Genomic DNA, 12702 nt, shown 5'->3' with positions numbered 1-12702 from the left:
AATATTTATATTAGTATGTCATCTTGTGGGTACCATCCCATAAGGGTTTTCCCTTTGATCAAGGGTTTTCCTAGTCAACATATTTAGTGTTATTGTGTACAAATATCTTATTATGGTTGCTAATTATATTTCTCATATGGTTAAGGTTTAATAAGGCTGATAATTTTTGTAATAGTTGGACAACTTATTCACCATCCTCCCCCCCTCTTAGTTATATGGGTGGACTTTATATTCTAATAATTGGTATCAGAGCATCAAGTCCTTGAAGAGAAAGCTTAACAGCTTTGGGATATCAATGACGAACCACTATAGAAAAGATAGTCCTAATTTTGATGGGGTTAATTATAATAATTGGAAAGAAAAGATAAAGATTTGTTTTCTATGTACGAGTCTAGGATATTGGCTCTTGAAAAAGAGTGATAAAGATATTGTGAAAGAAGAGAAGCTTGAAGAATGAACTAAAGTAGAAAGAGATTTGTTTATGTCTGATATGTGAGCCAGAGAGGTCTTGCAAATGACTCTTCCTGAAAATGAGTACAGTCAAGTAAAGTCACTACAAATATCTTATAAGATTTGGAAAACTTTAGAATCTACTTTTGAAGGAGATGAACATACAAAAATGATAAGTTTTCAAAATTGGATATGCTTGTTTCAATATGCTAAAATGATGGAAGATGAATCTATAAGAAGTTATGTAGGTAGGATATCTGAGATTGTCGTAGGAATCAAATGGTGGATCCAAGGAAGAAGATGAGATTTTATGGAATATTTTGAAAAATTTGACACCACCATTCAAGTGACACAAATGATTGTGCTATTAATACCCTGCACTGAGAAGTTTACCAGGGAAACCTTGCTTGGAAGATTGGAAGCAGCAAAATAAAACTTGAGATAGTCTAGAGAATTGACAAGAGTGGAGACAGTCTTTAGTGCCCTAAGCATTCATCTTTGTTTGTCCATAAGTGCAAGCACCCATGGAGATTATGCTAGCAGGAGTAGAACCAAAATTGAAAAAGATAGAAAGGTTGAAGAAGGTATAGCCTTTCTTGTGAGAAGAGAACCAGATGGTAAGAATATTTTTAAATGTTGGACTTGTATGAATTTGGTCATTATGCATCTAAATGTTGTAAAAGAGAGAAAAAGTATAAGAGAAATTTCAAGTCTAGAAAACCTAAAGATTGTTTATACGCAAATGAAGATGAGGAATCTAAGGAAAAAGTTCAGAGTTAGAGTGATGATGAATTAGGATTTGTAGCCATTAAAGAAGATGGTCTTGATAAAGAAATTAGAGAAGAAAAGGCTCTACTTTCTCAAGTTGAAAAGAAATCTAATTGGATTATAGACAGTGGATGTTCACATGATAGGACTGGTGATATGAACAAATTTGTTAAATTTAGAAATGATGGAGGTATTTTTAGAGTTGGAAACAATGCAGCTTGTCACATCACAGGGATAGGATCTATTATTCTTGATGGAAAAATTAACATTGATGATGTTTTCTTTGTTGATGGTTTAAAGCACAATTTTTTAAGTGTTGGACAGTTGGTGGATAAAGGTTATGAATTACAGTTCACAAAGAATACTTGTACTATCAAAGGTAAGGATGGAAAGATGATAGGTATAGGAACAAGATCCAGAAGGAATGTATTTCAGTTGAATCCTATTGAGATGACATGTTTGGTTGCAAAGGTGGATAACAGTTGGTTATGGCATAAAAGGTGTTGTCATATAAACGTTGATAACGTAGTAAAGATTAGTAGCACATTTGCAATTAGAGATTTGCCTAATATCATGAAGCCTACTAATGTTGTTTGCAAAAAATGTATCATGGCTAAGCACAAGAAGGTATCATTCCCTAGCAAGAAGTTCACCACTATAAAGAAGTTGGAGATTGTTCATACCAATATGAGTGGCCCTACTAGAACAAGAGGATTTTGTGGAGAAGGTATTTTATGATTTTTGTTTATCATTTCACTAGAATGATGTGTGTGACATTTCTTAAAGAAAAATATGAAGCATTTGAAAAGTTCAAGATATTTAAGAATAGAGTTGAAAATGAAATTAGTGTTAAGAGTAAATGTTTGAGATCATATAGAAGTGGAGAATTTACTTCTAGAGAGTTAACATGTTTTTTGAAGAAAATGGAATTAAGAGACAGTTATCACCACCTAAGACCCCTAAGCAGAATGGGATAGCAAAGAGGAGAAACATATCAGTATCAAAGGCAGCAAGAGCAATGATGTTTGAGAATGATGTATCCAAGACTTTTTGGAGAGAAGCAGTCATTACAACGGTATATACAATGAATAGAGTACATATCAAAAAAGGTACAAATTAACTCCCTATGAATTGTGGTTTGGTCATATACACTTAGTAAAGTACTTCAAAAAATTTGGAAGTAAGTGTTGCATAAAGAGAGATGATGATATTGGTAAGTTTGATCCAAGAAGTGATGAAGGTATGTTCCTTGGTTATTCATTGAAAAGAAAATCTTATAGATGTTTTAATCATAGAACTAACACAATTGTTGAGTGTGCTAATATGAAAGTAGATGAAAAGTTTTGAATTAAGGAGAAAATGATGGATTACAGTTCTGATGAGGAAGAAGACAATCCTAGAATTGTTAGAGAAAATGTGAAGATTTTCTTTGAGACTAACAATGACTTGCAGAATTATGTACAAATTGTTGAGCAAAGAGGTGAACAGAGCTCTGAATCGAGAGAAGAGATATGTTAAAAAAGTGATTGAAATGATAAAATATAATAAAATGAAATAGCATGAAATAATAGATTTAATCCAAGAGAGCAAGAAGAGTTTTACCATACAAATGATATAAGATCAATGAAGCAATACCAAAGAAGAAGCAACACAAGAGACAAGGATTTGATAAGGGGAAAGCAAAGAAAACCCCTTGTGAGTATTATGAATGAGGCAAAAGCCTAAGAATGAGAGAGAGAGAGAGAGAGAGAGAGAAGAAATACAACAAAATAGCTCATTTACAATAGCATCAAAAACTTGATGTGAATAATGGAGACTAGATGAAAATAAGAGAGAGAAGCACATAAATAATACATAAGGGATACCTTGGTTTATCCCAATAAATAAATAAATACAACCAAGGAAATATTATTAATTCTAACAAGATAAGAGTTGATATAGCAACTCCTACATCTAATAGAAACCTGATACAGAATTTTCCTGCAGAGCAGATCATTGGAAGCAAAGACAAAGGAACGATGACAAGAAACAGAGTAAATGAGGAACTATGTCTGATTTCTCAAGTAGAACCTAAGAGTGCAGATGAGGCATGCAAAGATGATCATTGGACTCAAGCAATGAAGGAAGAACTAGATCATATTATAAAGAATGAGACATGGGAATTGGTTCCTAAACCTAAAGACAAGAATGTTATAGGAACTAAATGGTTATTCATAAACAAGATGAATTAACAATGTAAAGTTTTGAGAAACAATGCTAGATTGGTATGCAAAGGTTATTCATAGCAAGAAGGAATTGATTATGAAGAGACAGATGCCCCTATAGCTAGAATGGAAGCAGTGAGAAAGTTTTTTTCTTATGCAGCAAGTAAAAAGTTCAAAGTGTATCTAATGGATGTCAAATCAGCCTTTCTAAATGGAGAATTTGAAGAAGAGGTTTACATTGAGCAGCTTGAAGGATTTCGTTTGAGAGAAAACAAGGATATGGTATGCAAACTAAAGAAAGCTCTATATGGTCTAAAGAAAGCACCTAGAACCTGGTATGCAAGATTGGATAAGTATTTGGCAAAACTTGGATTTGCTTAAGGTACAGAAGATTCTAACTTATATTTGACAGAGATTGAGAATGGTTTGTTAATCATTGTAATATTTATTGATGACATAATATTTGGAGGTAATGATGAGACAAGTGATAAGTTTGATGAAGGAATGAAGAATGAATTTGAGATGAGCATGATTGGTGAGATGAAGCATTTCCTAGGTTTACAGATTGTGTAAAACAATGATGAAGTTTTCATAATAGAAGCTAAGTATTTGAAAGACTTGTTGAAAAGATTTGGCTTGAAAAATTCTAAGCTTGTTGGTACACCAATGGTAACTGGTCACAAGTTATCTAGCAAAGATGAGACACCTACAATTGAGATTGGAGGTTTGCAATATTTGACTTACACCAAACTAGATATAGCAAATGCAATTTGGATTGTAGCTAGATTTCAAGTTGATCCTAAGGAGTATCATTATGCAACTGTAAAAAGAATATTTAGATATTTGAAGGGGACATCTAATTATGGGATATGGTATGACATATCAAGTGATTTTACTTTATGTGTTTATAGTGATGTGGATTGGGCAGACAATATGGATGACAGAAAAGCACCAATGGTGAAGCATTTTTCCTTGGAGGAAGATTGGTTTCTTGGCTGAGCAAGAAACAAGATTGTATTTCATAGAGTTCAACTAAAGAAAAGTATGTAGCAACAGCAAACAATGTAATCAAGTCGTGTGGATGAAGTAGATGCTAAAGGATATTCGAATAAAAAATTTAGAACTTGTTACACATTGTGACAATACAAGTACAGTAAGTATGTCTAAGAATCTTGTATTACATTCTAAGACTAAGCATATATCTATTAAATATAATGTTTTGAGAGGGAAGGTTGTAGAGAAGGAGATCAAATTTGAGTATGTCAATACTAAATATCATGTTGCAAATATCATTACGAAGCCCTTTCCTAAAGATACATTTGAGTACTTGAGAGGTAAGCTTGGGGTTATGCCCCTGCCTACTTCAGAGTAGATGATGCAGAGATTGCATCAGTCCAGTGGTACAAAGCACTATTGTTTGACTAGACTGGATGATGATGCTTCTTGTATGGGGGAGTATCTGAAATGAGCAGAGTCATCTAGGACTCTTTATAATAGGTCTTGAATAGTGTCTTTGGACACTCGAGCTAGTTGAAGATTTGGAGTAGATGATTGACATAATGAAGTCTTTGTCATTGATGTTAATGGGGGAGAGAATGCATGAAAAGCATATCTCCTAAGTATGGATGGGAGAGAATAGAAGTGTGTATGGGAAAACATCTCTCACATATGTATGGGAGAGAAGTTCATCTAATGGAGGAGAAATTGATGTATGGGGGAACGATGAAGATCTTTATGAGGAAGAAGCTGTGAGTTGTTTAGTGTGAACAACTGATGTCGATCCTAGAGAAAGAATTTCAAAATAGAGTAGTGTTCCAAAGGTTTTCATATATGATTGATGAAGAGGATTTGAAGAGATGAGAGAAGTAGCTGCAAGAATATGTTGTTTTGGTATTCTTGGAACATAGATGTTTTTCATCTATATTGTTATAAATGCCAAAGGGGGAGATTGTTAGCATGAATGTTGATGGTATTCCTTTGGGAGAGTATCCTAAGTATTGGAGAGCATGTAGCATGATTGACATGTTGCATTCATGACTGTGTTTTTCATTGATGACAAGATAGTATGGTTTCTGTAAAGACTGGCAGTGTAGAAGATAGAGATCAAGATCGTACGAATAGAGGTTTGATGTTCAAGTGAAGTGTTGTTAAGGATGTGTTCTACACTATGTCTTGATGATGAGCTTAAGTGCACATTAAGTAAGATAAAGATGCACAAAAGATATGTTTGATTTTACAAAGAGTAGTACAAAGACAAAGTACCTAATAAATAGCTTTTGATTATTGGATTGTATCTCCTAACAGAGATAGAATCAAGTTCCACAAAGTTATACAGTGATAGAGGACAGTCTGATGATGATGTCAGAGAGTGTGCAAGTGTAATAATTTGTATAGAATATGAGCTGACAGTGTTGTGTTATTCTGAAATTATTAATTATCTTATTGTGGTCCTATTATAATTAATTGGGAAAGCCTCAAGGCCGACTCAAGGAATTGTTTTGAGGACATGGTACAAAGGAAAGAATTTTCTTTTGTTGTAAATTGTGTATGGGATGTAAATTGTATATGGATTGTGATTGTGAAGTGCAAACAAGAGCAAAGTACTTGGTAAATGGGAGTAAGCGATCTAAGGGATTATTGGATGTGAAGATGGTGATCTAGTATCAAGATCAGAAGGAGTAGAAGTATGGTTAACGAGACAAAGGAAGAGGAAACAAAGCATAGTTCATTTCTATTATTCTGCAAGGAATAACATAGAGATCATTTGAACATTCGATTCATTGCTCTTGCCCTTGAAGTTGTTTGGATAGTGGGTCTATCTGCCTTCAACAACTCTTAATAGGGTGGGAATCTCCTAATAGGGATTCAAAGTCTCCTAATAGGGATTGATATGAACTAAATGTTTTTATTGACTCCTAATTGGGTCCATCCTCTAACAAGGAATATTTATATTAGTACATCATATTGCGAGTACCATCCCCACCGGAGTTTTCCCTCTAATCAAGGGTTTCCCTAGTCAACATATCTGGTGTTATTGTGTATGAGTGTCTTGTTATGGTTGTTGATTATATTGCTCATATGGTTAAGGTTTAATAAGGTTGATAATTGTTGTAATAGTTGGATAAATTATTCAGCCCACCCTCCGTTATATTGATGGACTTCATATTCTAACAGTGGATTCTATCCTGAAAGCTAAGAGGAAAGAATATTGGTAACACCCCTCATAAATCTCTCAACTTCTTGCTTACCTTGAGTTGATACAAGGAATGGTGAAAAGGGGGAGCCTTCCCTTTAAGGTAGGAGAGACTTTGTATCATCCGTTGCGATTGGTCATCCTATTTTGCAACTAGACTTTCACAAAATTGTTGGTTGCAAAATATCCACCCAACAATGAGTTGAAACCCAATTAGAGATTGGACATGAAGAGGCACCTCTTCATGAGACATACACACGAATGGCATGTCTCCACCTTGTGGAGACATTTCTACTCATGGATATCTCTCCTCACACTCTACATAATGGAAAGACATTAAAAGTAATATATGATCTGCCCTTTGGAGTTTGGTGACTACAAATAGCACAATTACAAATTAATATTTAGTATTTATCAATGTTGAATTGTCATTTGCATACACATTTTACAAAGGTTGAATTCTAATTACATCATGTAAAATAGAATCAGAGATTAATAATTAACATATTCTAAAAATTGAAAAGACATTCATAGTTCTATTATGAAATGAATCTAATCATCTTTAACACCTAAGATAATAAAAATATAATAAGAAAATAAAGATTTTACTATTTTGGTGGATTTACCCATACAACTAATAGGAGGTCTAGCTGAGATGCATGGTTTGAGTATGTCGCTGAAGAAAGCTAAAAATAGTTGTAAATGGAATTATAGATTCCATTGTGGACAAGAAATATTATTTAGAAATACCTAGAACTGGGAATGACTGAATATATGTTAATCCAAGTTTGCAACGTAAGAAAGCTTGTACTTGTATGACTTTATCGTTAAAGTGGATTATTTATTTTTATTTTTATTTTTATTTTGTGTATATGGTTCATTGAAGCAATCTTTTAATGGAGCTACGAGAAAAATGGGCTTAATCTTGGAGGAAACTTTGTGGTTAAGTACACTTGAGCTAGTTTAGTATTAGGATGGATAACCTCTCAAGAAGTTCCAATGCTTCACCTTTATGTGTCTCAATGCTATGTAGTCTACTCATTCTCATGAGAGATGGGTTCTAATAAACTACTCATAAAACATCCATCAATGAGTTTCATGAAGCAAAGTGTTTTTTGATATGGTTGTCCACTATATTTAGTCATTAATTGGACTTTTCATCTCTTCAAATGTTTGATTATCTTCTTTCATTCGAAATCAAAAGAAAATTGTCTCAAGGCAAGTATTATTTTTCATATAACTTAATAACTATAATATGAACGATTATATATTTCAAAAAAAAAAGGTGCTAAAAATCCTCGAATTGTGCATAAGAGAATCCCACAAGAAAATATCAACAATGAACAATGGTTACACCAATATGAAGACATTACCCAAATAATATATTAAAGGGCAAGGGGAAACTATTGATCAAACAAATGACAATATTCCAAAACCTCTATCAATTAAAATATACAACTACAAACGACAAATCAAATTCACATGGGCTAAACTGAATTTTGTAGTCCTCAAATAATAAAAACATGACCAAGTATTAACAGATATGATATACACATGTTGGCATAATGAATGAAATATTGAGAGTTTGTCTTTTGTAAGTGAGATGAGAAAAACTTGAAGCTTCTTTGGAGGCTCTTCTCATAAAAGCATCTTGAATGTTCTAGGAAACAAAAACATAAAATTGGATGAAAGCACAATAATTTCAAACAGCAGGAAATATGTCAATAAAGATTGCACAAGTAATAATTCCACAGTGAAGACTATCAAGAACATGAAAATGTAAGGATTGTAGTGCAGTTTCTTTCAGCCATATTGTTATTATCAAATAGTGTACTACAGAAACCAATAGAGAAAGTTGACTCACCAAACCAATGTCCTTATGATGACAACAGATGTCCTTCTAATGAAACAAAGTCTTCTTTTGTGTCAATGCTTTAAGGCAAAGGTTCAAATGCAGATTGTCAAAAATGGCAGACCAATTTAGTTTACAACTCAAATGAATATGAGAGATGAGGAGGTGTCTCCAAAAAATGGAAGTGACAAGAAACAATTTTTCTTCGTGCAACAATGTTACTAATTCCAGCAGTGTTTATCAAGGGTTACCATATTTGCTAATACTGTCATGTTTTTATCATCATTTGAGAGCTACAAAATCCATTTCATCTTGTGTGAATTTGATTTGTTGTTTGTAGTGTATTTTGATTGATAAACATTTTCTGAAGTTGTAATTCAGCTGATTGATTTTTCCCACTGCCCTTCAATATATTATCCAGATATATCTTTCTATTGGTGTAACCATTGCGCCTTGTTGGTGTGGAATTGATAGTTGATAAAAGTTCCATTCTACTCATCTTGTTCCTCATCCTCCACCACCTCTCACAAAACTATACAAAAAAGCCCTCCTTGACCTGATTTCCCTATCACTTATTCTATTCATTTTCATTTCCAGTTCCATTTGCAAAAATTAAAATAAACAATTTGCTTTTATTTATCTTGCTAAATTTATGAAAAATAAACTCTACAATTCAAATAAAATCCAAATGAGATCACAACTATATTTCATTATTCAACAATTGTTGCACGTCATTAAATCATCTTTTATTTGACAATTGATGTAAGCCATGCATAAATCTATAATCTAATCTCACAATGATATCATTTCTTTCATAACAACGGTAAATACTGAGAGAAAATTCATCCCTCGATAGGTTAATCGAAGTATTTCTCTCGGAAGAAATTCCAGGCGAATGTTGATTGCAGTCCTTAAATGAATATCAATAAATGTAGAATTTAATTATAATTTCAGTTGGATAGCTAAGCAAATTGTTACCTTTCAGTCAAACACACCAAACAATCATGTGGGATGGGATCATTGAAATCCACACATTTCATAATTGGGATCTGGTAGGATATCTGGCAAACAAAATGTACCACATCAACTCTGCAGATTTGCTCTAAATTTATACAAATGGTTTGTACTAGTTCTAATACCCATCATCTTGGCTGGCAATACTAAAACTATAACATGACCTTTGCTGAACCTCACTCAGACAAACAGTTAATTTGAATCAATCTTGATCTAGGAAACTGCTATCATTAAATCACAACATTACCCTGTAAGAAAGAATGTTAGCTTTACAATCAATTCACACTAGGCTTGAGTAGCATGCTGCAAATTTTTTAACTGAAGAACACACCATAATTGCATATGCCATAAACTGATTTCTCATGTTTGGCATATGCAACCAATTGCAAACCAATCTAGCAATTTAATTCTTATTTGCTTTCAAACTTTTTCTTTGGTGGACGTTAAGTTTTAACACTTGGTGACAATGAACACTAAAATCTACTTTATTGTTTTACACGTTCATAATATAAAGAATCAGTGACATACAAAAAGACAGAACCACAATATATGAAAGAGAAGAACACCACTATGCCCTTTTTAATTCCTCAACAATGGCTTAGTCTCCAAATGTGTCAGACCACAGCATAGTGTAGTATTAAGCCAAGAGTTGCACAATAGAAGAAATCTACAGTTTATGTATCCTACTGGTCAATATACCCTGCACATCAACCTTCTACTAACTACAAAAGTCACTTGTTTATTTAAAGCGACAGTAGAAAACTCTTAAGACCTGCTTAGGAAAATATTCCTATAATGCTCATTAATTCCAGTGTGCTGGTAATCTTCAAATCAGAATACATTTGTAGCTTCAAACTACATTCATCGTTTCTTTGATTGAGAACTTCTATGCAAGCTCCATAGTGATAGCGCTGGCTTTAACTTTTTCACCTTTCAGACCCAAAAACCTCTACATAACAAACAGGGCATGCCTGGATTACAAACATGACAAGAAATATTGTTAGTTTCAGGGCATACACTGTATTAACTGCATTTAAAATGAGTTGTCATCAAAGATAAATAAATGCTAACCTTGTTAATTGTTAGCCACCTTTTAATGCACTCTGCATGGTAAGGGTGCTTGCACGGCAGAGTGATCAACTTCTGCCCCCATTTGTAGTCCATATGGCAAATCACACACCTATTCAAACACCCTCAAAGGCATAAAATCAAGATAACTTAAAACAACAACAACAAAAAACAGCTTCTGACAAACATGTCTAATCTATTTCAATAGGTGCTACCAAGATAAATCACAAAAGAATCAGGCCCCAACAGAGCAGAAAAACAACTGACATAATCTTCCCCAAAATCTAATCAAGTCATTAACTTGCTAAGTTCACCTCAAAAGGGGGCCATTAAAATTCAATTCCTAATATAGTAACTTCAATAAGTTCCAAAATTATGTAGTACTAAACAGAAGCTTTCACAAGAAGACAATTTCATTTGTCAAATTGCATTGTAAAAGCTTTACACCTTGGCTAGGGTATAGAAGATACCTGATACATCCAAGCCAGTTAGCATCATTGCCTAAAGTAGATGAAATTCTCATAATACATGTAATCCTTAATTAATCAAATTTGGGTAGTTTACAAGAAGTCTTTCCTTACTAGACATTAAAAACATTGTTAAGAGAATCCTCATCACATAGCAGGTTCTTCATACTTAATGATAATGTAGGTTTACTTATGCTTGTCCTTTTAACAGAGTAGTTACTCTCTAATTAATTTCACACTATAAAATTAAGGTTTAAAGTGCTTCTAGCCCATTCTCTAGTCAATATAAATTTGCATAAATATCAAAATGAAAGGCCCAAAATACTTGGCTGTTTTTACATTTTTCTGACATGAAAATTAAACAATCTCTATCAGTGATTATGTGAAACTATTGAGTTTATTGCACTAACAATAAAAATTTGAGAATCAATGCCACCTTTGTGGTATACTGATATGTAAACCCTGCTCCTATACTCCACACCCCCACACTTCGAAGCTCAGTGAAAAAAATCAGCATTAAATTGTGCCTTTTTATCTAAAACTATGGATGAACAAGGAAGGATTTATAATAAATCTGATTATCATATGAATGTCGAGGTCAACATTTGTGTATCAAGGAATCAAAAGATGAGTACGTAAAGGCACTTGACTGACTTTTGGGCATGTCAGTGCCTCTCAGCCTTCTGAAGTCAGACGAGTACATAACTCACCCCAACCAACAGAGAGAAGGGGGGATTGGATGGCAATGAACATTTTGACCCACATAAGAGGATATTCAGTGCCTTTATCCATGTACTGAAATCAGGAGCATGTCCTCAACCAACAGAGAGAGTCACCAAGGAACTCTCACTGTGTTTGCAGCATTGATACACCAGAATTTTATTCTTTGCAGCAACTACTGCAGGAATACATATTTTCCAGGAAACTCGTGAATCATAATTTTACCAACTGGATTGACAAACATGCCACTCAAGCGTTGGAAAGTGTATGAAGACACTTCATTTGCTTTCCTAGTGAGAAGCAAATTTTCCTTATAATAGTCTGGATATTGGTCAAGTTCAGGGTCTAAGACAAAAATATATCCTGTCAAGCCAGCTTATCTCATCATATTTCCTATTAACAAAGCAGATGTTACAAAACCAACATAAATGATGTAAAACCCTGCCCTGCAATTACGAATGCAAATGCAAAAACCACTTAGATCTTTCACAAAATAAGTTCACACAAACGTCACCAAAAGAAAGAACAGACACTAAAATAGAGAAAGCAACATTTTGGAATTGCAATACACTCAAAATTGTCTGTTGCATATAAAATCCCAGTTACAACCACTAGGTATTTACTATTTAGGCATGCATCAACTCATTCAGGGAAAGAGCACCTACAGTTCATTCTTTTTTAGAAGGCTCCCCTAGATCGTTCCCCATCAAGACTCTAAATCAGGTAATATAACATTTTCCCGACCAGTGTTCCCTGCCCCCACACAAACAGGGCATTTAGCATCAATTCTATTCTGAGAAATAAAAGATCTCAACCAATTAATAGTTCTATCTTTGAGAGAATAAGCTCCCTATTTATCACAACTTCTTGATTGAAAAATGTATTACATCCTCTAGCTCTATCATGATTTTAGAACTCCCAGTTCAGAAGAATCTCTTTCTGTTAAAAACACAAGTTCCTCTTGTG

General features: G+C 33.7%; 1 protein-coding gene across 5 annotated transcripts in view; it reads right to left on the bottom strand.

Moving 5' to 3' along the window:
* Positions 1–9942: 9942 nt before the first annotated feature.
* LOC149562311 (E3 ubiquitin-protein ligase BIG BROTHER-like) overlaps positions 9943–12702 on the bottom strand; it is a 62213-nt gene continuing 59453 nt past the window's right edge. For all 5 annotated transcript variants that reach the window (XM_089825835.1, XM_089825837.1, XM_089825836.1 and 2 more), the window contains exons 7-8: positions 10553–10661; positions 9943–10452 (exon numbers count right to left, since the gene is read on the bottom strand). In XM_089825835.1, coding sequence (XP_089681961.1) covers positions 10408–10452; positions 10553–10661 — 154 coding nt within the window. In that variant the 3' untranslated portion in view covers positions 9943–10407. The remainder of the gene's footprint in view (positions 10453–10552; positions 10662–12702) is intronic.

This window comes from Cupressus sempervirens, chromosome 4 (genome assembly GCF_028749045.1).
Source record: "Cupressus sempervirens isolate cs-2001-9-10 chromosome 4, ASM2874904v1, whole genome shotgun sequence".
NCBI lineage: Eukaryota > Viridiplantae > Streptophyta > Pinopsida > Cupressales > Cupressaceae > Cupressus > Cupressus sempervirens.
Note: the sequence above shows the minus strand (reverse complement) of the source record. Positions and strands in the feature narration are given on the sequence as shown.